At 39.7% G+C, this 25443-nt stretch overlaps 3 protein-coding genes across 5 annotated transcripts; 1 reads left to right on the plus strand and 2 right to left on the minus strand.

Moving 5' to 3' along the window:
- Positions 1–240: 240 nt before the first annotated feature.
- tax1bp3 (Tax1 binding protein 3) lies at positions 241–6937 on the minus strand. 3 transcript variants are annotated; one of them, XM_087143737.1, is made up of 4 exons: positions 6802–6937; positions 5503–5607; positions 4971–5048; positions 241–4665 (listed from the first exon to the last, which is right to left on the minus strand). In XM_087143737.1, the coding sequence occupies exons 1-4, from the start codon at positions 6865–6867 to the stop codon at positions 4558–4560; spliced, it is 357 nt and encodes a 118-aa protein (XP_086999863.1). In that variant the 5' UTR covers positions 6868–6937; the 3' UTR covers positions 241–4557. The 3 variants fall into 3 exon arrangements, with proteins under 3 accessions (XP_086999863.1, XP_022087332.1, XP_086999864.1); XM_022231640.2 differs by lacking the exon at positions 6802–6937 and adding an exon at positions 6350–6464; XM_087143738.1 differs by lacking the exon at positions 6802–6937 and adding an exon at positions 6146–6280.
- On the plus strand, positions 6853–19263 carry slc30a7 (solute carrier family 30 member 7). Its single transcript, XM_022231567.2, has 11 exons — positions 6853–6987; positions 8609–8710; positions 9995–10108; positions 11016–11103; positions 11529–11649; positions 12312–12395; positions 12625–12693; positions 13480–13615; positions 14150–14240; positions 14367–14516; positions 15524–19263. Exons 1-11 carry the CDS (start codon positions 6911–6913, stop codon positions 15569–15571), a joined length of 1080 nt encoding a protein of 359 aa, XP_022087259.2. The 5' UTR covers positions 6853–6910; the 3' UTR covers positions 15572–19263.
- Positions 17460–24935, minus strand: dph5 (diphthamide biosynthesis 5). Its single transcript, XM_022231568.2, has 6 exons — positions 24695–24935; positions 24201–24325; positions 23398–23506; positions 21736–21896; positions 21195–21304; positions 17460–20039 (listed from the first exon to the last, which is right to left on the minus strand). Exons 1-6 carry the CDS (start codon positions 24857–24859, stop codon positions 19813–19815), a joined length of 897 nt encoding a protein of 298 aa, XP_022087260.2. The 5' UTR covers positions 24860–24935; the 3' UTR covers positions 17460–19812.
- Positions 24936–25443: the final 508 nt, after the last annotated feature.

The following is a 25443-nucleotide window of genomic DNA, read 5'->3' on the forward strand; positions in this document are numbered from 1 at the left end:
TGGAACCAAAATGGTGGATTATGCATCAGTGTTTACAACAGCTGCATGCTGTTCTGCATGCATAATGAACAGCCATTTTGGTTCCAAAGTCTGAAGTTGGCACTACTGTCTCTATACATGGCTCTGATGCTAAATTGCTAATCAGTCTCTAAGTAACAATGCTTGCAATCTTACTTTTTGTGAATCAAGTGAAGGTCTTAAAAATTACAACAAACCAACGAACATTAAACCATGATCCAATTTTTTTGCTTCCTCAAAATGATATTTCATTTTATTGCCCAATAAATTTGTTCATGATCAGAAAACAAGGCACTGTTTATAAATGTAATGAAAGTAACTGTCAGATTTGTCACTATAAATGCCAAACACAGCACGACCCAAAGTTCACCTTTGCAGTAGCTAAATATAATCTCAACATTAACGGAATACACCAAAGTACAAGAAATGTCTGAAAAATATACTTAAGGCAAACTAAAGAGAAACAAAACTACCTGTATTAAGTTTAATAGCCCCCAAGGGTATATGCAATATATACTTCACAAACCAACCACAGTAGTTTTAAAAAATACAATTCATTATAATTTCAAACCACAATCTCTGCACCATAAAGTACCTAAAATAAAATTACATTACAGCACCACTGTAGCAAATATAAAATTATTTCAAAAAAGCTCTACCAACTTGATGTTGAGGTTCAACACCACACAAACATTCACACATGAATTTTGCGCTTTAAATTGTTTCACACCAGTCAGAGAAGCTACTATCTGGTTGATTGGATATGTAAGTAAACTGCCTATAAAGTACAGTCATGCACTGATGCCCACATGGTGATTCTAAAAAGTTGGAGTGTCGGATAAGTGTAGTGGTACTTCCGTCACTTTCCAACATCTGTGACCCATGTCGGAATTTCACTTTGTTCTACATTGGATTGGGTCGTCAACTTGTACATCCCTTACCTGGACTGTGTTTCCACTGTAACGGCCAATGAGCATCAAGAATTCTGGCGTGTTAGGGGACAGCCGTTGTATCGCAACACCATGGCCGATGTTACCATAGAATATATCTAAAGTAACTATTTGAGGCATCTGTGCAATCATCAACTACCACCCGAATTTCTGTTGTTCAAAGTTGGTATAAATACACAGTCCAAAAATAAAATAGCAAATGTGACCCATCATCCCAAAAGCAGGCTGCAGTAGGTAAGTTCGTTTTCCTTAAAAAGTGGAACTTTCATGGTTCATAGAAGCTCCACAGCTATCACAAATCGTATGAACCTGTCTGAAGACAGAATTTTGTCTTAACGTGGATCACTTTGAAGTGTAAAAAAAAAAGTGAAGGAGAGGAATTGTCCAACATCACAACTACCGACTTCAGCCTGGTTTTGGGATGGTGGATCACAAATTAATACATGTGTCTGTTATCCTCTTGTAGCAAGGTACATGTATAACTCGTTAAAAAATATGCCCTGTGTGTACATCTCTTATTCAAACTCGTGGAACCAATCACGAGTACATTTGACCCTGTGCAGTAAACTGGGTTATCAACTGCAAAAGTGCATCGACCTGTTAAAGACTGAATTCATTTTCACACACACCTTGTGATGGCACCTTTGTGTGTGGGGTGTTTTTTTTTTTTTCAAGTCCTTACGCCCAAAACTCTGATTTTTCTTGCAGCCTACTTAAAAAACCCTCACACGTTTGTCGAACAATTGCAAATTTTGCCATAGTTAACATTATTGGTAACCCCACTTGAGAAAACACAAGCTGGGTGCAAGACGGTTTTGCAATCGGTCTGATTCAAACCAGTGTGGCTCACTGGGCCAGGGTTCATCTCCAGTTTCCCTCACGAGAAGTGACTAAGAATGTTCCATTCCCCTTGTATGGGGATGCCAGCCCGTCATAAGTTACTCCACAGCCAATGCCGGTGCTCATTTACTTTCCTGAGTAGCTGGCCTTAGCATACAGTATATGGCCAACAGCTGGAATCGAACCCCTGACAATCTGGTCAAGAGTTACCAACCCTAACAAACAAGCTGCACCCTCATGATCTGTACATGACAACCAACACAATGTTTAGACGCCTCTGAGGTGCTGCCTGCCCTCACAGAAGGCAACCTGGTCAAATGTTTCCAACTAGTTCCATGCACTCGTTACAGCCACATAAAGGCTTGCTCCAATTGAATCCGAACATACATTCAACTGAATCACTAAAAACTGAGTGCTTACCTACATGTAAATCGCTTAATCCGAATAAGTTTACTACAAAGCCGTTTAACTACCTCACTCAAAGCTTTGGTTTTTGTCCAGTACTGCCACTGTTACTCTTATTGCATGAATAAACAACTGTCAAATCAATCAATTTGACTTTTAGTCACTTCCAAATTTGTCACTTTGTAATCTTCAAATAAAGTCTACTCTGTTTTACCCACGAGCCTGTTCTTTACACTTTGGGTATGTCATCAAAATTAAATTCTAAGAACTGACGGACCTTTCTCTTCAGCTCAGGCTATGTGCATAGAGAAGCGCTGATGGGCACACAATGCATATGCACACAGGTTCATTTTTATTGGAAATGTACGGGCCACAAGACGCCGCCGGGTGCCCAGTCACTCATTTTCTCTCGCTCATAGGGGAATACTTTGGCATTGAGTGGATAAGTGTATTTGGCACTCCTGCGCTTGCAGATGAGCTTTGTCAATCTGGAACTTTGTATTTTGAATCACTATCAAATGAAATAGTATTGGGTGATCTCATTGACCGAATTGACATGGCATTCACATAAACATGCATGTGATAGGTCAGTTTTACACATGTTAACGGGGAAAAAAATTAAGAAAAATGCGGAGCCAACACCTAGTGCTAAATAACGACAACCAAGTGGTGACCTTTACGCCTTTTGACAAAAACTCACTATTCTTTTACGTGAAAGCGAGCCTCACTGTCTTGTTTACAATGTACAACAGACCGATTGCGCCAGCTAAGTTACATGACCTATAGTGGGTATCAAACGTCAACAAACATGGCCTCCTTCCATAGCAAAGGGTGTCATACTGTAAGTGTTGTTTACCAAAAATAATGCCGATTTTCCGTACAGTGCTCAGCACATCAGTAGTCTGACTACGTTACCAACCGTCGGCTTTATATTTGGTAAATGACACTTGTGACACACTTTGCTATGGGAGGATGGTCCGTTTGTTGATGTTTGATACCCACTATCTGCCCTGAGCAGAGGTACCCCTCTCATTGGTCGAAAAGAGCTCTATTGATTGGGAGTGTTCCTGTTGTTGGTAGCGACGCAACTGCAACGTTTACGTTTCACAGTCGTTCGTGAGCCAGCGATGTGCAGTTAGTACTCTACAAGTACCAAAGGACCCTCTGTTGCTAGGAAAATTGCGCCCTCTCTTGGTCCAGCTCAGGACCCACAGGTCACGTGACTTAGCAGGTGCAATCGATCTACTGCTGACCAAACATCTGCATACTGCAGGGGTAGCCAATCACAGGGATAATGTGTGGCCACATGGCACGCTGACGTCTTTCGATTGGATCCTGTTACAACAAACTCAATGTGGACTAAGACTGTACAGATAGAAAGAATACATTTAACTTTGTTCTTTGGAATACCCTAATCACATACATTTCATCTGGCACTATCCAGGCAATCTTTCCTAATGCAACAAGTATATCACCCAGAAGCAATCTGAACGCCAATTGAATGGTTGAAGGCTCAAACTCACACTTCAAATTGTCACACAAAATAATTGTCCAATAAAGTGATTTCAGCAAGTACTGTTTTTTAAATTTTTTTTACTGAATGTTTATAATTGTACTCATCCGTGCTCGCTTCCTACACAATACATGTCTAAAATGTGTAAAATTCACACAGATAAGCGTATGCTAGCATACAGGCAACTCTGAGAGTTGTTCAAATGAAATTTGCTTTAAAACTTCGTAGATCTAACTTTCTTGAGGCAAAACACACATAAATATACCCAAATGGTGCATTTATTTCCACACTTTCAAGCTCTCACACTCTGATAAAATTCCACAAGCTATCAAAACTAGTTCCTACTTTTCGCAGACCCATAAAGAGGTAAAGGTAGGCAGAGGGAGGTCGGAAGGTGCAACTGCCTGAAACTTTCAAAGTCTCTCAGCTCACTGACAGACTTTTTTCTCCCCTGCATTGAGCACAGACAGTCAAGTCCAAGATCGATGGTAAACTGGTATTTTGCCAAAATCTACTAAACACTTGGATTCGACTCATTTGTAACCAGCTACAGAAATGTGGTATTTCAGTGGTTTTTCTGTAATTTTTCCACCAAAAAAGAAGTGGTTTAGAATGAAGGAGAAGGTGGAATGGGGGGGGGTGGGGAAAAAAAGGGTGGGAGGCGATATTTGCGGTTCTGAAACTTGATTCACCAATTCTAGTATTCCTCTGCTTCAATGCAGGAGGACACACCCATAGTATACACGCTTACCAGAGATCTACATTCTGCTGAGCACGAAGCTCTCCCTGGTAAGCAGGTCACTGCCTTGGGGCTGAGAGCGGTGGGCAATCCTAGATGCCCCGCCGATAAATCTTCATCTTCAGCACCGTGAACTTCTCCTTTGTGAGTAGCTTGATGGCATGGCTGTGCGTGGACATTGTCAGGTCTAGGCCGTTGACCTGAATAAGGACAAGAAAAGATAGACATCAGTTGAAACAATGTTTAACGCTGTAAATTTGAATGCATTTGTAGTTCCCATGATTACTACTGAGTACGCACTAGTCCACACAGGATGAGCATTTCTGGAACCCTCAAGCGGCCGTGAGCATGGCTGGGCATTGAAGCAAACGTTGTCTTGGAGTTTATGACCACCAGACGAAAGAATTCGTAAAGTCCAACTTTGTAATGGTTATTGTATCTTGTCACTTGAACAAATTTATATTTTGCAACTGAAAATAACATCATGCCTGAGAGAAGTTCATACCTCTAGTATCTTGTCCCCAACTGCCAACCCTGCTAGTTCTGCTGGTGTCCCCGGCTTGATGGCACTCACAAAGATTCCCTGTTTAGAAAACATTACGAAAAACTTGGTCTATTTTGATAGGATGCAACCTCAGTCCTGCACAATCCTCCCACTGCCGCCATGTAAAAAAAAAATGGATTGCAACATTATCTTCCAAAAATTCCTCCATTATTTCTTAAATAGTTAACTCTGCGGGAATAACCACTGCCTCAAAATCCTAAAGCAATTCTTGTCAGTTTGTTGAGACGCCTATTACCAACATTTTGAATAAATTGTTGCACATTATGTTGGCATGATTTAAAAGTGCAATTTTAGCTCTCCTGAGGCAAATTTCACAGAGCTGGTAAGCTCACAAACTTGATAAGCAGAGTATCTGCTAAGCAAAAATGGGTTGCCAGCCAAAATGCCATGTGCTGCATATTTGTTGTGACCAGAGAATTTTGAATAATCTGAGATGTACAGCTAGCAGTGTCTTAGTTTACTGCTTACTCACCTCGTCCCCTGGGATGAAAGGGTTTTTGGTTTTATCCTGGTCGATTCCCCCAGCGATGCTAAAGCCAAGACCAGCACCTGGAATTTTCTTCAAAATGATGTCAATCTAAAGTTTGAAGGAATTCAAAACACAAATAATAAGCAGAACATTTTAATCAGAAAATACAATAGGCTCAACATGTTTACAGGGGTCAAATTATGAGAAAAAAGCGGATCAAAGGAACAGTACCTCACAAGTTACAGGACCAGGACATATGCAACGAGGTAAAACTTGAATAAAAGTGTACTGCACTGTTGGTGTTATGTATGCTTGTTTAATGCACATGCTTGTTTAAAATGTGTATAAACCTTTTGACTAATGACAATGTAGGCCCCTACTGGTGGAAGCCACCGGAAGAGCATGGACTGTGGTTCTTTAGTTGTACTCAAAAATGAGTGTGGGCATTGGGTTAGAACTGAAAACACTTTTTGTAAAATCTTTGTCCCTATTTCTTATTTTAATGAATCAAATGCTAGCTTCAGTTCAAATTTCAAAACAAATTGAAATTGGTAATTAAATGGAGGAACTACAGCGTACAAAAAAAAATACATTTTAATAACAATTTATTCAAGAAAATGAGTTTCCCAATAAATAGCGCCCTCACCCATTTATGCATGTACATCCCTAACAAGTAACATGACGTGGTCAAACAGCCAAGGCCTGGCTAAAGTCAAACATTAGCCATCACAGGCCTAGCAAAAATAAACATCCCGGCCCTCGGGAACTTGGTGATTCATTCAGACAGATACTCATTCGATCCAATCAAAATCAAATGTTATCGGAGATCTCTAGAATCGCTCAAACTTACACATGGGATTCCGCCCATCCCCTGCACCGCCATTTTGATTATTGACTTTCATGGCTGTTGGATTACCATCGGGTGCAAATGGTAAAAGTTTATATAAGGTTTGTTTGTAAAAAGGCTAATGGAGATTTTATCTTGGCTAAAATGAATGAAAGTACATACACAGTCTGTTCCAAATCACTGCCAGCAGCTATGTTATTTTCTTACAAAAGGGACATAACGTCATTATATAAACACTGGGAAAGCAATTGCAAATTAAGTGTATGTAGTCTGGTAAAATCCAAGAGCAATATTTTCCGCTAGTATTAAGATACGAGTTTACAAGAACAAGACTTGCTTTGCCATATGTTTTTTAAGCTGGTTCCGCGTTTCTTCTTTTCGCAAAGTTGAGATAATAAACAAAAATGCATACCAGTGAAAACGCATATGTACACGAAAGCAAACTTCATATTTACCCGTGCCACACCGCACTGCGCCGGAAGATAGCCCGCTAGTCCGTTGTTGCTGAGTGATTTTACCATCTGCTGTCAAATATTTCATAAATTGTCCACTTTTTTTCATCCAATGTTACCAATACACAATAAAGATGAAACGTATGTACCGGGATTTTCTGTTAGAGAGAAGATTTCATCTTGGTGGAGGTAAATAAATCATTTTGAACGTTGAACATGTTCAGCTGATTTGCAAGCTGTTACTTAGCCAACTCCTCATAGGCCTAGCTACGTCATGTCATGGAGGAAGGAACACATGGTCACGTCATACAAAAACATGTCCTGCTTGTTGATGAGCTGAGCAGTAGGCCTGGGGCCTAACCTTTATGACCTTAGAAAGAGTTCTATAACGGACACCAGTTATTATTCCATAAAGTGACCTATTAACCATCGGAAAGCAAAAACATACCCAAAAAAGTTCAATTTAGGAAGGAAAAAACCCAAGTCATTTACTTAGAAAATACTTGAAATTTTTCGGACCAGTCTCATGCACAGGCATAACGGGGTGTCAAGTGGTGTGTGTATGTATATGGTACTCTTTCCATGACCTTTTCGATATTCTCATGTAGATGACATACACACATGACAGTTGAAATTTGTATAAAAATATGTCATGGCTATGGGCGTGATGGTGCAGTGAACCAGCGAAATCAATCTTTTTTCCTATCCATCATGTTCATGTCGTTGTTAAATAGGCCTACGGATTTAATCTGTTTAAGTAGATTTTAATTATCATGATTATTGAAGTGTATATTGATTGATTAATTGATATTGATGATATATGTTTTTGCCTTGAAGCAGTTGCACATTTGGCGTAATTATTTTAGTTTTTATACAACCAACATTGAAATCGCCAATCTTTAAATTCTCCTGAGGTTGAGCGGTTGAGAGTTTAATTCCATGAACCCTCATCATTGTTTTTCTTACTCAAATAAAGTCACATATTTTTCTTTTTTGTTTTGAATCAAATCCTATCACTACATGTAAGTTGCAGGGCATTTCACTTTCTTTTTGTGATTCATGGCTCCTGGGACTTTCCAAGAGGATAATAACGCCTGTACTGTTTGAAATCAAATTTTAACAGTACCGGGCGTTGTTTGGCTTAGAGTACTCAGTACTGCAAAATACTAAGTAACACTCTGAGCCTAGCGCTACAAATTACTATTTCTGGCTAGGTTTATTCCATCGTTACTCGTACAGAGAACAACGAAACCATGCATTCATAGTGCCACAGCACTGTCTGGTACATTGTCTTCTTGATTGTATTTTAGGGCTTCAGAGAATAATAATGTCATGTCCTCTTACAAGTGACAGGGCTGAGTACTACATTTTACGACTAAGTAGTACTTTGTAGCATTCCGGAGTGTTAGGGTTAATACAATGCCACATTAGAAAAAAGGACATGAAAAATCTCTGTATTCAAGCAAGTCTTTTCGTGAACTGTAAACCTTGCACGTAGACCCTGATTGGATGTTCTTTCTGTGCATCCAATTACACCCCTCTGTCCAACTTTGTCAAATGGAAATAAAAAACGTTGGGTGTGTGATAAAAGATGCAAACCCCGCCCACCATGTACACGCCACCAAGCGTAACAAACTCTAGGTCTCACCTTGTAGTTGAAGACAAGTCCATTCCGCTTTGGAAAAACTGGAATTGTCAAAGATAAATGTTTTGTCATGCCATAGCTGTCAAACTTGTTGGTATTTGTAATCCACTTGGCTGGGTATGGAACTCATTCATTTTTTCCCCCTGTCTTAATTTTCTGTCACAGGGCTATCTTCTCTGACCCCACGTCCAGAAATCTCTTCATGTTTCTCCTTCTGAATCTTTCCTTTGCTTTTGTGGAATTAGCATATGGTGTCTGGACAAACAGGTAGGTGTTACTTGGAGTTCCCTTTGTTTTTATTCGGTTTATTTTTGTTTTGTTTCCTGTCTTGTTCAAATCAATGTGAATTCATTATTTGTTTGTTCTTTATTTTTTGGTTTGGTTTTGTTAGCTGGCTGGCTGGTCGACAGTGAATTGTGGTTTATAAATCATTTCTGGAGCCTGTTTTAAGGTTTATCGTATACACATATGAAAATTGAGTGAGATTCTCTTCTGGCTTCCGGTTATTTGTATCTTTCATAATGCAGATATTGGTGCTAAGCAAAATTCTAAATCGATTTGCCCTTCTTGTAAGTGGAAACATTTTGTCTCAGTGTCCAGGTACTGGAAACTCCACTGTATTGTCCAAATATTATGTCAATGACAGAAGGAAAATTTTAAAAAGAAATTGAGAAGGCAGCCTGTGAAGGTATTGGAAAATCTGTTGCCTTAAGCATTGTTCGTACGTGTAGTTCAGACTTTTTGCATCATTTTCCCTGAGGCTGCGTATGACTGTGTGTGGGTAAATAATGCATTCAGTCAGTCAGAACAGCTGGTTCAGAAAATGCAAGAGACATAGATGTTTCCAAGGGAATATGGATTTTTGTTAACAAGGCTCTACCTTCATCCAAAATCTCTGTGAATAATTGCCAATGACAGTAAAAGTATGGTTAGGAGTTTTGTGTGCCGTATTCTAAACTTCTAAACTTCATTTAAGAGGTTGCATTAAATTCAACTTTCAAGCTCACGTTAAATTTTGAGTTAAAGCAAATCTGAAAGAGGTACCCGAGACCCGATATTCCCCTAAGAAATGGCAGGTACCCTTTTCCATTTTCTTTTTTATATCTCCAGAAATGATTTATTCAGTTTCAAAAACAATATTTGCTGAAAACAGAGCAACTGTTCATTAGTCACTGTTGATGTAAAATAAAGATAAACACCATTTTCTCCTTTTTATCATACAAAATAGTTTTATTTAAAAAAAAAATTGCTGGAAACAAAGCAGAATGGTTCATTAATCACTGCCAATGAAAAAAAAATTGTTTTTTCAATGCCAAGAGTGCCTCCCAAATGACATCTGGTTTAAATTCCTTATACACTGCATTTATATATTAATTCTTTATATCTTAAATTATTTGCTTTGCAGTGGTTTTGTTTGTTATTTTGCCTGTGTTTGTTTTTGTGTGCGTTTTTTTTTTATTTGTTGTGTGGGTTTTAGTTTTTTTTTTTTTTTAGGGGGGTTAAAGAAAACTGTTCACATCTCATTTTTTGATGCGTTTGTCACTTTTTCAGTCTTGGCCTGATTTCGGACTCCTTCCATATGTTCTTTGATTGCACGGCACTGTTAGCCGGTCTGACAGCTTCTGTTATTTCCAAGTGGAGGGCAACACCAACATTCTCATATGGGTAAGAATAGAGAAGCTGTTTCTAGGTTTAGCTTCTCTTGCTGAAGCCCAGATCACTTTGTTTGAGATTCGCTTTTTATGCAGGTCAGAGGTATTTCTCCCTTCAAATAAAAGACGTTTTCTTGGCTGAGCTTATAGTGAAGGTATTACTGAGCCTGAAAATGGACAAAAGTTTCAAAACTCCAAAGACCACGTTGACTTCAGATTGACCTTATACCCAAAAAATGTCCAGGAGGTTTTAAGTTCAGAAACTTGCAAATAATAAATATGGCAAGGTAGAGCAGTATCAAAGTCTGGGGCCAGTTTAATGGAATTGTTAAGCATGAACACGTTTGCTTAGCATAAAGAAAATTACGACTGTGCCAAATATCCGAATATCTGGATATTCGATCGAGTATTGAATATTCAAATATTATGTTCCGAATTCAAATACTCAAATGCAAAATTCATCAAAATGAAGGGAGAATTTTATTTTGATTTAAATTAGAAAACTTGCATTTTGGAGGCTTGTTTCAAGCAGATCCAAATGAAAAGTGACAGAAATCTTATGATTCCAAAAGTAAATTATTCGTTAAAAAATTTTAAAGGACAAGAAGTATTGTTTGTCTCTAAATCTTGCTAAATGGTGGCTGGATATACTCCTAGATGTGAGAAGCTATTGTAGTGATTATAATGTACAATTGTGTGCATTATTGCAACTGATTTTTTGTATAGATTGTTCATCAACAAATCTGCCAGTCGATAAGACCGAAGGTCGAATATTCGAAATGTGAATTATTGAAATTGACTCAGCCCTAAAGAAAATTTGCTATTAAAAAAACGGATTCTTGCCATGAGCCATGTGTATGACTCGACATTTACAAACATGCTGTCGATGATTTTTACCATTTCTTCCATATGTGGGTTAGGTACGTCCGAGCTGAAATTCTTGCTGGTTTCATCAATGCACTGTTTTTACTCTTCATCGCTTTCTTTATCTTCTCAGAAGCTGTAGAGGTGAGAAAGTCTTGCTTTTGTTTTGTTTTTTAAATGAAACTTAACGTGGAAGTATTGTCAGTGAGGTAAATTGATCAATATTATTTCTTCTGTTACTCTGTTATGCCTAGACATTTTTGGTCAGTGTTGGTAACAGTGAAAGAAATGGCTTAGATATTCCTTGTCATTATTATCACCAGTGACATCGATTTTGTCATTGTCATTGGAGATTCTATTACTCCCATTTTACTGTAATGTACCACTTTCATTGCTGTCTTTGACATTCTTCAATCTTGTCATTGCCATTTCGTCCTGAATTCCAATTCTGTCTCATATATAAAGTATTCATGCTATTTGTTTTGCAGATTTGTCCATTTATCATTTGATTATGATTAAAGAAGGGTTTTTGGTGTGTAATTGTGATTGTAGTTTTCCTTTTTTTACAGAGGTTTCTGGAGCCTCCGGAGGTGCGACACGAGCGACTGTTTGTCGTTTCGGTTCTGGGATTCATTGTAAATTTAATAGGTATCTTTGCATTCCAGCATGGCCACGGACATTCCCACGGTGGTAAGTTCAAAGGATAATGTAACATTTGGGACATGCTCTAGCAGAACTTGAAATATGACATTTGGCATAGTTTGCCCAAAGGCCGTCTGTTTTTAGAAATTAAACCATCACTACATAAGTGAAGATTTCTGTTCTAACAGCATTTCACAACAGATTGTTTATTCCTTAAATTGGTGTGACTTTTCTTTGGGAAGCGAAATGTAAAAATGTTGCTCTCATTTGTGCCGTGACAGTTTGCAGCAAAGAACTCCACCATTACCCGGACTAAATTTCGGTAGTGTACGGAGGATTTAGTGGCCGCTGTCTGCCAGCGCGCGCGTCACTAGGAAATACATATGAACTGTTGTCCAGGAAGTGACTCTGAGCTTGAGGGAAGTGACGTCCACTTTGGAAGGTTGTGGGGATAAATTTAAGTGAAGAACCACACGAATGAATCACTGATTTGTGGGTGGGCTTGGGATGAATTTACAGTGTGGATAAGTCATTTACATTTGATTAAAAGCCTAAACCATGTACAGTTTTTCTCAAATATTCTTTCCAAACTCAAATTTCAAAAATTGGACTTTTCATATTTGTGCCATCAATCCGCCAGTTCAATTCTACACATCAACGTCCAACAAAACTGTTTGACCTCATTTAGGATTCCTGTCCTCAATTTACAGGCAGTGCTGCCAATGGAAGCGTAGGGCACGGTCACAGCCATGGGCACGGACACAGCCATGGACACGGTCACGCCCATGGACTTGGTAAGCCAGTCAGTTTCCAGCGGTCTCTACTCGCAGGGTTTCTAACTTAGAAATGAATAAGCATGGTAACATGTTTGCAATGTGACAACAGAAATTTGCTGGTTCCCATTACGGTTTGGGAGAATTGAGCTCCACTGTATTTTCATTTTTTTAAAAACAAAAACAAGAAACCAAACCAGCCTGAAGCCGGTTGAATAGTGATTACATGGAGTGAACGTTTCTGTTTCAGGGATGGGATTCAAAGATGATGGTGAACATCAGTACACCCCGGAATCATCACAGAAGGAGATCATGCATGGTAGGTCAGACAGGCTGTTTGCATGCTTCCTGGAGAGTATCGAGGCCAAACTTCTTCACTCATTTACCAGTGCTGTTGTTTCTCTGAGGCGTCTTACATTGCTTCGCAAGTTGTTGATTCTGAAACCCACTGCTGAATCAGATTGAAAATGGCAAATTAAATGGCAAGCTTGGTGACCAGCCTGATTTTTGGGCTAGAAATGCAAGCTTTTTGTGGCAAAGTGGGCGAAACTTATTTCAGCAAGGATCAGAATATTTCATCTGAAACTGACATTACCCGGATATATTCCTTCAACACTTGTATTGAGTGGGTCACTGAACATACCAACCTGTCCAGCCACATCTCTCCCACTGAGAAGCCGTCTTAGTCATTCCATATTGATCACAGAGATCGAAATGCAGCAGGATCAGTGCCTGTTGGTCGCAGGTCAGTTTAAAATCCGACTCTTCACGACAGAACATGGATGACCAAAAAAAGCAGTTTTCCCCCGGTTTCATCACAAATTCCCACTTGGCATGATTTTGCAAGAGACAGTCTACTTTCAAAAATGAAACCATCACTGTAAAGGGAAATATTTTAACCTGGTTTCCACCAGCTGACCAGAAACATTTGATTATTGTGACAGAACACGTCACATTTAATTCACGTGTGATCTTTTTCTGAGCAACTCACATAAATTTACATAGGCCAAGATACTATTAAATCAAGTTGTCTACCTCTGGCATTGAAGTTTCCAAAACGAAAAAAATTCAAGCAACGTCGCGTTGATGGTGTTTGGTGTTACAGGTGTCTTTCTTCACATCCTTGCTGATACACTGGGCAGCGTGGGCGTGATTGTCTCCGCGCTGCTCATGAAGTATTTTGGTTGGCTGGTGGTGGACTCTCTCTGCTCCATGTTTATCGCTGTACTCATTATGCTCAGGTGAGTATAGAGATTTTCAATGTTGAGTTTCAATCCACATGATTAAAAATGGGTGGGCCTGAGTGCACAGGAAGGTAGGTCCTTGAGAATTCCAGTTCGGAGAGTCCAGTGGGATCGAGGATTCTTCAGTCACATGAATTTTGACGGTCAGCTTTAAATTTATGCGAATGTGCGCAGAAATGCGCGCCCCTTCAAAGTCTCTCCACGTTCTGGTGTACATGAAACTGCAAAGAGAAATACACAGATTTGAAAATGCATGGGCATCCACGGACATAGCATGCTTCCCGAGATGCCTTTGTCCGTTATGTTATGTCACGTGAAAAACCTCCATAGGTTTTGCCCTGCTCTCAACTTTGGCCATGCAGTGATTCACAGTGGCAGTGAACTTACTTCTTCCAACCTAGAAAATGGCTCCATTAAATTTGCGACTCCGTTTGCAAGGTTGTTTTGACTTTGGTTACAGACCTTGCACAATCCAGTGTTTGAAAATCGTTACTTAATACTTTGCTACGCATTTGATATCTTCGTCCTCAGTGTCTTGCCATTACTACGTGACTCTTCCGCCATTTTAATGATGCGTACACCCTACTCTCTTGATAAGGAATTGCCCGGGTGCTACCACAGGGTAGGTGCAAAATAAAAAACCTATTTGGTGTTAAAACAACATTTCCCTTTATCCTGGCCACCTTGAATAATTGGCCTCAGACCTCGCTCGCTTAATAATTTCCTTCTACTTGAACTTTTTTCCCAGGTGACAAACCTTGACGGTGTGTACAGTATTCACGAACCTCACTTCTGGACTCTCTGCAGTGACGTTTTCATTGGCACCCTGAAATTGGAGGTAGCACCCAACGCTGACATTAAGTACATTACCAGCCAAACGCACAATATCTTTACTCAGGTATGCGACTGATGCTTGTAAGCCTGGAACCTTATTGTGGTATTTGAATGCTTTTGTAACGAAGAAGTTCTTCTTCAGTGTACTGAAAATTCATAAACACGAGACACACAAATAATTCACAAGCTTCACAGCTATTCAACAGGTTACACGTGTGTCATTTGTAGACTAAGAAGTGAGCCAAATATATTTGATATATTACTTAAAGTCATCGTTATACTACGATTTATTTCCTTCGAGTCACCAGAATGATTTCACAACCCTGGTTCCTAATATTTCACATTTCGTGAGATTAAGAGTGTTGGAGATAGAAATGAGGAACTTGTCAATAACACAGGCTGTGACTTCTTTGTGGCTTTGACATACTGTGATACACACATACCTGTTTTACATACAAAGTGTGGACATTCCTTTGTTCTCCTATGGTTAAGGAAACTTGAGGAAAATGCTCCTTTTTCTCCAATTAGGATACCTCCATCAAACTGGATTGTTGATGATTTCCTGGACTGTTCCTCTTCATTTTGCCACAGATAACTTTGACCCCCAAATGCCTCTGAAACTGTTTTTCAGAGAGGGGGAAACATTGTGTGGACGTGTGCGAGTCCCCACAACGCCATCGCACCCTACATTACGTGGACTTCTGTTTTGCAGAGGTCCACACTATGTATGCCACGCCTGCACAGTCATGCAACCTTTCCTCGGATCAGTTGATTTCCTTTTTCTTCACTTCACACTCATGCCACTGAAAATTGAAAAAACACTGTACACAAATCCTTGAAGCAATTGGAATATCCTTGTTTTTGGTCAAAGACCAAGTTGTAAGCCTGTCTTGGGCAGGCTGGGCACGAAGAGGTTGGCCAGACCAGTCCAGCAATCCCAGACTCACATAGGCATGATACAAGGTCACCAGATTGTTGTAAATCAAAGTTTTAGTCAGCCTGCATCATTAGACTGCTCATAAGTGACCTTGTTCTTGGTAGTGTGAATTTCTTTTCTTCTCTTCTCTGCAGGCGGGCGTCAGGCAGCTGTATGTACAGGTTGACCTAGCTGTCGCTTAGGACCAATTGGGGACGGGTAAAGTCCACAGGACCACTAGCTGTAGTACTTCAATCTTGACAGCTACAGCCGATTTCATGAAACTTTAAGCAGTGGCGTAACGTCACTTACGCCACATTTTATAGCGTACGCTGTGCAACATATTGAGAGCGATTTCATCGTGTTTGGGTAGGCCTCATCATTGCTGAACTTAACAAGGCTTATATGAGAAACATACAACTGTGTTGTAGAACTGCAAGATTTTCTCTCTGTTCCGATGAAGAAGAGACAAAAACTTTTTCAAAATGGCAGATGGAGGTAATGCAACGACTGTTGACAATTGTTGTGATATTGAGTGTAGCAGCCATCATAACAGCTGTTATCATCCTTGTCTAAAAAATGTGAAATTATTAAAACGGGATGCAGCTAAGCAACTTCTCATGAAATCAAATGGAAGTGCTTCTGCACAACATTTGTGGCGCAAGGCTTTACGCATGGTTCAAAGTGACAGCATGTTTCGTGAAATCGGCTGCTGGACTCCTTACAAAGGATTAAAATGAGATCAGTAGTACATTGTATTGAAACTGAGGTTTGCATTTTGGTGGATATAGAGGACCAGTTCCATGCATCTGGTGAGCTCCAATATTTCACTTAGCACTAAAATAGTGTATTGCTAAGCAACATCCAGATAGGAACCAGTATTGCCATGGAACCTACACTGCTTATGACTGGTTCCCACTTGATATTTTGCTCAGTAAGAAAATGTGCTAAGCAGTTTTTCAGTGCTAACCAGATGTATGAAATTCCCCCACCACCTCCACCCTTACAACAACCTGTGGACATGGAGCACACAGTAGTAATGTAATGCTCAAGCAGAAAGTTGTGCTTCTGTCTGGTAACAGATGTCAACGGGTAAGAAACAACTTACCCGCTTAGCTCAAAATGTACAGAAATAAATTAAGCCATAGTAGCAGTTGGGAAAATGGTTTTAATCTGAACAAATGTTTAAAAATAATATGGTAGTGGACCTTAAAAGCATTATTTATAAAAAAAAACATTTATTTCCTACCAAGGCCTACTTAACCGTCATCACTCTGAAAACACGAAATAGGGATTTCCCTGGAAAGGGTTTTTATCAAGGCATAACATGCTAAGTTTTATCTGAAAACTATATTTTTGCTGGTTGTTTTTGTCTGTTTTGTATTGTTCAAAAGCAGTGCTAATTGTTCAGGTCAGAATGGCTTTTGTTTCCTTGTAGAGGGGTTCGGAGGTTAGAAAATGTTATCGGTCAGTCCAAAACCAGGCTGAAGGTTTGCGAGCCTTCATCTGGAGGATAGTTATACACATATGAACAATAGAACTTTGTTCTAACTTCCAAAGCGCTCTGTAGACAAACTTTGCATTGTGGATCACTTTATGAAAATGAAGACCGAGGGAAAGGAATTGTCAAGTATCAAAATTACCAACGTCAGCGTAGGTTTCGAAATGGTGGGTCACCACAAAAAAAAATTAACATCCAGTGATGGATTATACCTGAATACTCAACTCCTGAAGAATGCTGAAAACTTTTGTCTTGCTCTGTTAAGGCCGGTTCATACTTCGTGCGAAAGTGGAAACAAACGTGAATTTTGTGAGGTCAGATCAAATATTTGCATTGCGAATACGTAACACATTTTAATTCGAGCAAAACAAAATTTGATGTCAAATTCGCTTTGCTTTCACATTCGTTCAAAGTATGAAGTGGCCTTTAATGTGACATTGTAGCTACCCTAAATCCTACAAAACTCAACATGAGGTTGCCTTAAAGTTCATCCACTGTTACACTTAAACAAGGAGGTTCAGGCCCTAGGTTTGTTGTGTATGAGAGGAATATTCCCTTGGCATATTGTATATTGACTGGATTCTGGAGCATTCACGATATTGCCCAGCAAACCTCACGGGCCATTTTTATTATTGAGCATCTCAAGCCGATTCAACATTTCGTTTATATCACAGTAAAAATCAGGTTCGTCCCGAGAATTGTTGGCTTTACAGGTGTCAAGTATTCGGAGGCATTTTACTCATACCTTAGATTAATCATTTCGGACAACAAAAAACCCCTTGGATTGTGAATAAAGTTCTCCTTTAAGCTGAAATCTTAATTGTACAAATCTAGTCATATATCCCAATGAAAAGGATTATTTTCTTGGTTTCCATCAGTACAGAATTTAAAAACTATTTTTGGGTTCCTGGAGATATTTCTCCAAAAAGTCACTAAATTTGCTTATTTATGCTGCTGTCAAAATATGAACTACCATAGCAGCTATTTCTAAGATTGTGAGATGTGTCCAATTTATTTAGCTTATTTTCTTTCAAATTAATATGCTGGGAACATTTTAACATGCCCTTAGAGAATTACATAAACAACGAACATTTTGTAAGTAAACTTTTCATAAAAAAAAAACGGAAATCCTTTTATTGTAGAGATGCTTACGTTGAAGCCATAAATGCATTGGGTCCCTAACTGTGCCTTTCTTCTAAAATGTAACATGCTGTCGCCTTATTCTGGACATTGGGATTTTCTCCAGAAATGAGTTGTGCTGATAATATGGCAGCAGGTAAGAAGGCGGGGCAAATTTCACCTTGTCTTGGGGTGATGCCGTGAAATTGTGAAACTGATATGAAGGAGATCCATTGCTGAAGGAAAGAGGCAATTTTTGTGCTAATTAATTTCAGTATTCCGCTATGATTATTTAAATGCTTTAATGTTCACTGGGACAGAAATTCTGTGCTTAATCTGCGAGCCAAGAACAGATGTCCACATGCACGTGGAACCACAATTCCTTGCAAATGGGAGGTGGAGGTGCATTTTAATTTCTGAGGAAATTGCATTGCAGGTTGGTCAGATGTGGTGTAACCATTGTCAGCCCATCCTCTGGAGGTTTTTAGAGAAGTGTTTCTTAATTCACTTTGCATGCATTTTAAAATTTCTTAGTTACGTGCCAAGTGCCACTTTTGAAAATGTGTAGTAAAACTAGGGTCAAATCACTGAACAAAGTAAGCACAAATATTTGAATTTACCCCAAAGTCCTGCTTAATCCACCAGTAGCGGCTGGCATTTGGAAATCGTCCAAATTCCAACCGTCTGTTTGAGCTAGAATAAAGTGTCTTTTATTTTTTTGGCTGAGACTGAACAGAAATTGTTAATATTTTTTTTATTTTGCTGTTGACAAATGGGTAGAGTTACCATACAGTGTTTTAGCATCTCCAGCATTACTTGATTGGAAGGATCACCGACCAGTGGCAAACTAATGATTTAACTGACCAGTCACTCTGAGAGTCCCCTCGGAGAATTTGTCATGTTCGTAATGGGAACTGGCCATTTGGTATTCCCAAGTAAAGCATGTCAAGGCACTGACCACAGTTCCTGTTTGAGGACACCTGCTCCCAGCAGGAACCACAAGGTTCCCAACTTGAACAGTCACCGTTCTCGTTGAAACATTTTCTAGTGTTCAACTTTTTTCAGTGGTTCTCTATCTGTATCTCTTCCAATTCTAAACCTCTCCGATTTGCTTGTCAAATGGTTAGAGTCTTGTTTGCTACGTTGCCTTGGCATTAGGTCTTGGAACGCTTAACTTAAAAAGTCCATTTTCTTGAAGCCAGAACTGTACTTTTTCTTGTTATGTGAGTGTGGTCGGCTGTCAGTCTAACTATTAAAAGAGCATATGAATACAAATGATGTTGTGTTTGAATTGATAACAACAGGCATGATCAAACATTCCAGCTTCCTTCCACAATGAAGGGGTACAGAGGGTAAAACAGAATTGCAAACTGAGAGAACTCTCTAAAGCATCTCTCATCGTTTTGAGTAGGATCAGTACAAATACATTCTTGTTGAACCTACTACTGCAGATGCTGCCTCAGTCACCACCTCCCTCATGTTTCAAAGCTTGGTTCCTCCCCCCCCCCCGGTACAAGTCAAGACCATCACAAGACCTGTCCCAAGTGAAAGGGCGAACAACGAGCAAAGAATTCTTTCGTTGTACAGTGTACTTCCTTTGAATAGCTTGTGAATGACATTCAGACCGCTGATCTTGTGACGGTCTTGTGGCAGTTCTAAGGGATCCTGACTGGAACATTAACCCAAGCAAGACTCGTATCTAAAACAATATGATGTTTAGATTGTCTTTTCAGGGCAACAAATGAAAATATATAACACAATTTATACTTACGGATATGTACAACTTCAAATCTGCTTTTTTTTCCTTAAATCACATGATTTTCACTACCTCTTCTCCGCTTGCTCTAACAAACGATCAAATAATGAGGTTTCTATGGCGATCAGTCTCAACATCTCCAGTTCTAATGGATGCATTTTGCCAGCGATGACCAACGAGTGCAGTGGTCCACCGAGGTCCACTGATGCCAGCTGCTGCAGGGTACCAGCTGCCATTTGTTGCGTATCAGATCCAACACGTGCGACACCCACACAGACCGTGTCTTCCGTAAAAGCTGAAGGAGCCAAAAAAAAGCCTGACATCTGTGACCCAACTTCACAAAATGAGTCTTTAGGACATTTTTTCCAGTAAGTTTTCATTAGCATCCGGGCCAATTTCATAGAGCCGCTTAAGCACAAAATTTCCTTAAGCATGAAAAAACCTTGTTAAAAAAAAGCAAAGATTACCAGCTCTAACTCTGATTGTCATGCTAACCAGAAGGCAGCTGAATACGATCCCAAAACAATTTACATCATGTGGAGTTTTGGCTGGTTACCTGATTTATCAAGCCAGGTTTCTCGTGCTTAAGCAAATTTTGTCCTTAAGCAGCTCTATGAAATTGGCCCAGAGTGAGCAAACTTGGCTTTGTATTCATCATCCATTTTTTGCATTCTGATGAAAAATGGACATTACATACGTTAAATAGTTCCAGCTTCATAGAGATTTCCATTGTGCAAGATTATATTTAACCACTTCGTGCCGGGGCATTTTTCAACGTTGAGGATGCTGGGCCGGCATGACTATCATTTTTTCCGTTTTTAAAATCCTTCAACAATTCATCATTCCATTTAACAGTCGTTTATAGCCGCACAGAGCAATCTTTAGGCACTACTCTAAGTTGACAGGTGACCTTCATTGACGCCCGAATATTTCAGCCAGGCCTGTAGCCTTGTAAACAGAGCCCAGATAGTGCGGTGCTATACAACTGTCTTTTGTTCACGAACCTGGCTCAGTGCACTGCTGACCTCTTTTCAATAGGGGCCAGATTAGCATGCAGCAGTGCTGTGTGGCTCATTGCTGCGGTGGTGGAGAGCTTTTGTCCCCGGTGGTAATCCGCTTGCTCTAAATGCCCCAAACCCTGGTATATGGTTTCAAAATAACGCTGGATTATCATCACTTTTGAGAGTGAAAAATGCCGGTAATGCCCAGCAGCCTGGTCTTTTGTTCGGAGTACGGTCTTTTGTTACAGGGCCCTGTTTCCTTTGTGCGAGGTCGGAGACCCCGGCCACACATATAAACCATACGGCTCCGATTTCGGAGTCCCCGGCTGGTAGTGGTTAATGACCTTACACTAAAAAAAGAAAGATTTCGCAACTGTAGTTGCTTGCAAACCAATCTAAAGTCACCAAATACTTGCAACTGATGCGATTCACACTCGATGTTGTAATACCTAAGTTTTCTTGATCTTCGGATTCCCTTTTCCTTTCCAGTATTTTGATCAGTTGTGAGGCTGCCTGGCTGACCGTCATGTAGCGAGGTGGCTCATAGATCTTCCTCCCTCTGTTGGAGGGGGGGGGAAATGTTCTCTGCTCAGAATTATGTTAATGCAGTGTGAAAAACTTGAATTACTGTTAAGAAAATGCTAAATATAGAGGCTTTTTACAAGCTTTTGGCTAGAAGGGAAAAGAAATACACAGATTATTGCCTTTCTCTCATTATTAAAAAAAATTGTTTTTACAAAACAGAGAGATTTTAACACTATACATGTCTCTCTATTGCAGGAAAGCTTCAAACAAGTTGGTACACGTTGCTTAGCATCAACATGAAGTACAGAGTTCCACTCCTTACCAGTGCTATGAAAGTGACTCTGGTACCTAGGGTGGATGAGTAGGGCCCAAGGTACTATTGCCAACTACTATTGCCTCAGCCCAAGGGACATTTACTCCAACCCTGCCCTGAGCACAGAGCTGCTAAACTCAAACACTTCTCACCTCATCATGTTCTCGATGGACTGTTCTTTGACTTTGATGTCCAGGAGACAGAGCGAGTGCAGACCGTTCCGCATGTTGCTGGCTATCTTGTCGTAGTAACTGTCTGGCGACCAGGTGTCGGTCCAAAACACAATGGAGACTGTCTCACCAAAGTTGTACAACTGGCATGAAAAGAGATGGATTTGGTACGAGTGGTCTTTTGAGTCCTCTTGTCAAAGTATTTGCTTTGCAAGAGGGTGGAAATTGACGGAAGCTTTTGTGTCCTGATTTCTCTTTTGTGGGGGGGGGTTTCACCCTAGAGATTTTTCCATGCTATGTCTGCTTGCTTATTAATCGTTTAATTGTGTATCTTTTCAGAGTCCTAAATTTTGGGATTCTTTAAGTAACAATCTTAAATCAATTCATAGTTTGTCTGTCTTAAAGAAACAACTTACAGTTTGGCTTGTGGATAAATATTGACAAGAGTGATTTATCTTATTTTCATTTCTTCACTCTAATTGTGATCATTTCTGATTGGAATTCTTGTTGTTTTGTCCTTGTCAGCTTTGCCTTATGTCTCTTTGTGTGTAGCATTAAATTATTCACTAAAATATTGTGTACTTCTTTTGCCACTATAATTATGTAAATGTAATTTTCAACAAGGCCAAACAAAAAATAGCTGTGGTTTCCAGTTACCCAACCCAACCTAGAAAATCACGCGGAACCTATATCTTTTTATTCAACAAATCAATAAAATATAAAAACTTATGGTGCCTTGCCCCGAGCCTCATATTGTGTACATCGTCCTGTACATGGTATTGTTTGAATTTTTTTTGCATGAGATGGATAGCAATACAATAATCTTTGGCTTGATTAATTTGTGACACACAGTATTACAGTATTGTACAGTATTAATCTGACACTGTGCCCCTCCCCCGAAAAAAAACAGACCATCATCCGACCCTAATTTTTTAGGCTATAAAAATGTAGAGTAAAAAAAATATTTTCCCCAACCAACCACGCTTATTTATTTTTCAGTGTAATAGGGAACACAAGTAATTTTTTTGTGTGGTCCAATGTATAAGTACACCATTTTAAGGAGGTCTCCGGTTTACAAGCTCTGCGTGATGCAGACCTCCTCCATTTATTGTTAATTAATTGTTCCATTCAAATGTCTCAATTTCTGTACTGCTCTGGCATACATAATTGGAAAATAAAATCAACAGAACTGAACTGACCAGAAATCAATTCCATGATTATCCTTTGAAAGAAAAAGTACCCGGAATTATAGTTCAGCGATAAATAAACAAAAACATCAGTGAATGTGATATCTTAAGGCTAACCCAAACTCTTTGAATGACATTTTATAAAAATGCTCAAAAAAGCAAAGAATTAAACTCTAATGTCAAAGTGTTCCATTTTCACCTTTGTCCTTCTTGAATTTACTCTTCAACTTTGAGACTAACGGACAAGGCAAAATTATTGTTTCTAGCCAGGAAATGTCAGGTTTGGACGAGGGGTGTAAATGAATACAGTGTATTCCATCCAAAATTGCAAAAACATTATTCACTTCAACATGAAAGCTTAATCACTGACAGTCCCTAAAACTAATTATCCATGTTTGGATGGTCCTAACATAAACCTTTCAAATATGCAAATGAGCAATGCAAATTTTTGACCTACCTGTAGACCACAGCATCCAATAGCATTCATGATTGATGCATTGTGAATCACCTTGTACTCAATCCCTTCCCGTCGTGCTCTGAGGGCCAAATCAGTGTGGGTCGTTGCACTGTTCAATGGGAGTTGAAAGAAGAACATCAAACGTTTTCTGTCCCATTACAAGTAGTCACAAATTTACTACCTTTGGAGATCATTTGAAAGGGTGGGGCATGAAGTAGAGTAGGTGTCTATGACTCCATGCCGAAATGCAACTACAAATCAATTCAAGAATGTACCTAGAATTCAAGCCATAACTTCATGCACAAACATCAGCTCTGCAGTGACATTTGGTAGTGCAGTGACATGACACCTATGTGGGTAATTCCAGAGATTAGCGGTCCAAAAGTGTGACATTTTCCTGTCCCTGTTACATCTGACCTTTGTTATTTGACATGGAAATATGTCCGGAATTGATTTCAAACTATTACTATCTGTTTGACAGGTAATTTGCATTAATTCATCACTCTTGGAAATTAGAAAATGTGTTCTGAACTTACACAATCGTATGTCAGATGTGACAGGGACACCAAAAAAATGGACCCCTAATTTCTGGAATTACTCATGCACGCTTGAGTGCGACTGCTGCCATGGGCACCTGTCACCCATTCCCACAAATGCTTCAGGTCTGTACACATTCTCATGAAAGCAATTGAGTACGCTAATATAATGCACAAAAATAATACAGTTATTCACAATTTATTAGTTTAGCTCTTGGGTTGCCAAGATTAGACTACAAAGCAAAGATGAAAATGTTTCTCCTTTACCCAAATGGGTCTCCAACAACAAGGAACGCAATGTCTTCAGCATGAGCATCTCTGAAAAGTTCATCCGATTGCTGCTCAACCATGTCCCTGTCTGCTAGAATCAAGTCCCTGCCATAGAATTCCTCCTGAAAAATGTTAATCAATAAAAACAACATTCTGACAGTGACATGACCTAAGGACACCCAAAACCTGTGTATAATTGTGCTCAATCCCATTTGATGCATTGGGCTATCTGTAATGAAAAATAGGCTGACAGTCATCTCCCGTACCCCAAGAATTGTGGGGTCCATCTGGGGTACATGCTGGGCGCTAGTACACTGGACATCCGTGCTGTAGTTGGGCCGCTGGGCCCAACTGTAGCACTCTAGTTGGAATGGGCCCAACCATGGCCCAACTATATACTTGGGACTGTCCTATAGTTGGGGGTGTAACAGGTGTGTAACCACAGTACACACCATCATGTTAAAAGTGAAACTGAAGAATATTGTACTTACTAAACCTCCTTTTCCCACAGTAAGAATCGATGTATACGCCTCGAGGTACACCCTCTTTGCTCTCTTGATAACTTCTAACCCTTTGACTGTGATGTCTTGAGCATCACCCAGTCCAAGACCGATAAAATAAAGCATCTTCGTTGTTAATGGAATCCTGCTCACCATAGACCAGGAGGAGAAGAAAACGTATATGCGGTCACTGACTGCCAGTAAACAAATCCACGTGCATGACGTCTAGTTAGGTCATCAAGCTTTTGACCTTTGGCTCGTTCACGCACTTTAAAAATTGAACGCAGCTCAGCTCACTAGTTCTTTACTCCGCCCTCTATAGTTAGCTGGACCCTACAAGCAGCAATGTAATTTGCGCTTGAGATTTGCATTTCCTGCTGAAGTTAAATTGGAGTAAGCTATGACAAGGGAGCTCATTAATATTTTGTAATCCCACGGGGTTTTTACAATAAGACATGCCATCAGGAGGGATCATAGAAATATTTTTATAAATGCCGAATTTCTGTTCGGGGATTTATTCTTTCACAAAAAGCCCCGAATTGCAGGCCAAATTTGGGATAGAGGTGGGCAGCTACATTCAGAACTGAGCGCTTAGTTTTACCACTATTTTGCGGGGTATCTTCGGGTAAAGCTAAGGCAAACTCACGCGGCCAACCTCTTCCCGAGGGTCAACAGGTGGCGCTATTTCGTGCCTATTTTTCACTGTTTTCTCTGTGCGCGTATTTGGTGTAGTGCAACGT

This window comes from Acanthaster planci, linkage group LG12 (genome assembly GCF_054643075.1).
Source record: "Acanthaster planci isolate LZ-2023a linkage group LG12, COTS_SCS, whole genome shotgun sequence".
NCBI classification, from domain to species: Eukaryota; Metazoa; Echinodermata; class Asteroidea; order Valvatida; family Acanthasteridae; genus Acanthaster; species Acanthaster planci.

Coding starts and splice junctions, on each gene's coding strand:
- tax1bp3 (XM_087143737.1), bottom strand. CDS start 6,867: ATGGTAAAATCACTCAGCAACAACGGACTAGCGGGCTATCTTCCGGCG. Junction 5,608..6,801: donor CGCAGTGCGGTGTGGCACGG/GTAAATATGAAG, acceptor TTCAAACTTTAG/ATTGACATCATTTTGAAGAA. Junction 4,666..4,970: donor TTGGGGACAAGATACTAGAG/GTATGAACTTCT, acceptor GTCCTTATTCAG/GTCAACGGCCTAGACCTGAC.
- slc30a7 (XM_022231567.2), top strand. CDS start 6,911: ATGTTACCAATACACAATAAAGATGAAACGTATGTACCGGGATTTTCT. Junction 11,104..11,528: donor TCTTCTCAGAAGCTGTAGAG/GTGAGAAAGTCT, acceptor CTTTTTTTACAG/AGGTTTCTGGAGCCTCCGGA. Junction 11,650..12,311: donor CCACGGACATTCCCACGGTG/GTAAGTTCAAAG, acceptor CTCAATTTACAG/GCAGTGCTGCCAATGGAAGC.
- dph5 (XM_022231568.2), bottom strand. CDS start 24,859: ATGGTGAGCAGGATTCCATTAACAACGAAGATGCTTTATTTTATCGGT. Junction 21,897..23,397: donor TTGGATGCTGTGGTCTACAG/GTAGGTCAAAAA, acceptor TTTTCATGCCAG/TTGTACAACTTTGGTGAGAC. Junction 21,305..21,735: donor TCCATCGAGAACATGATGAG/GTGAGAAGTGTT, acceptor CCCCTCCAACAG/AGGGAGGAAGATCTATGAGC.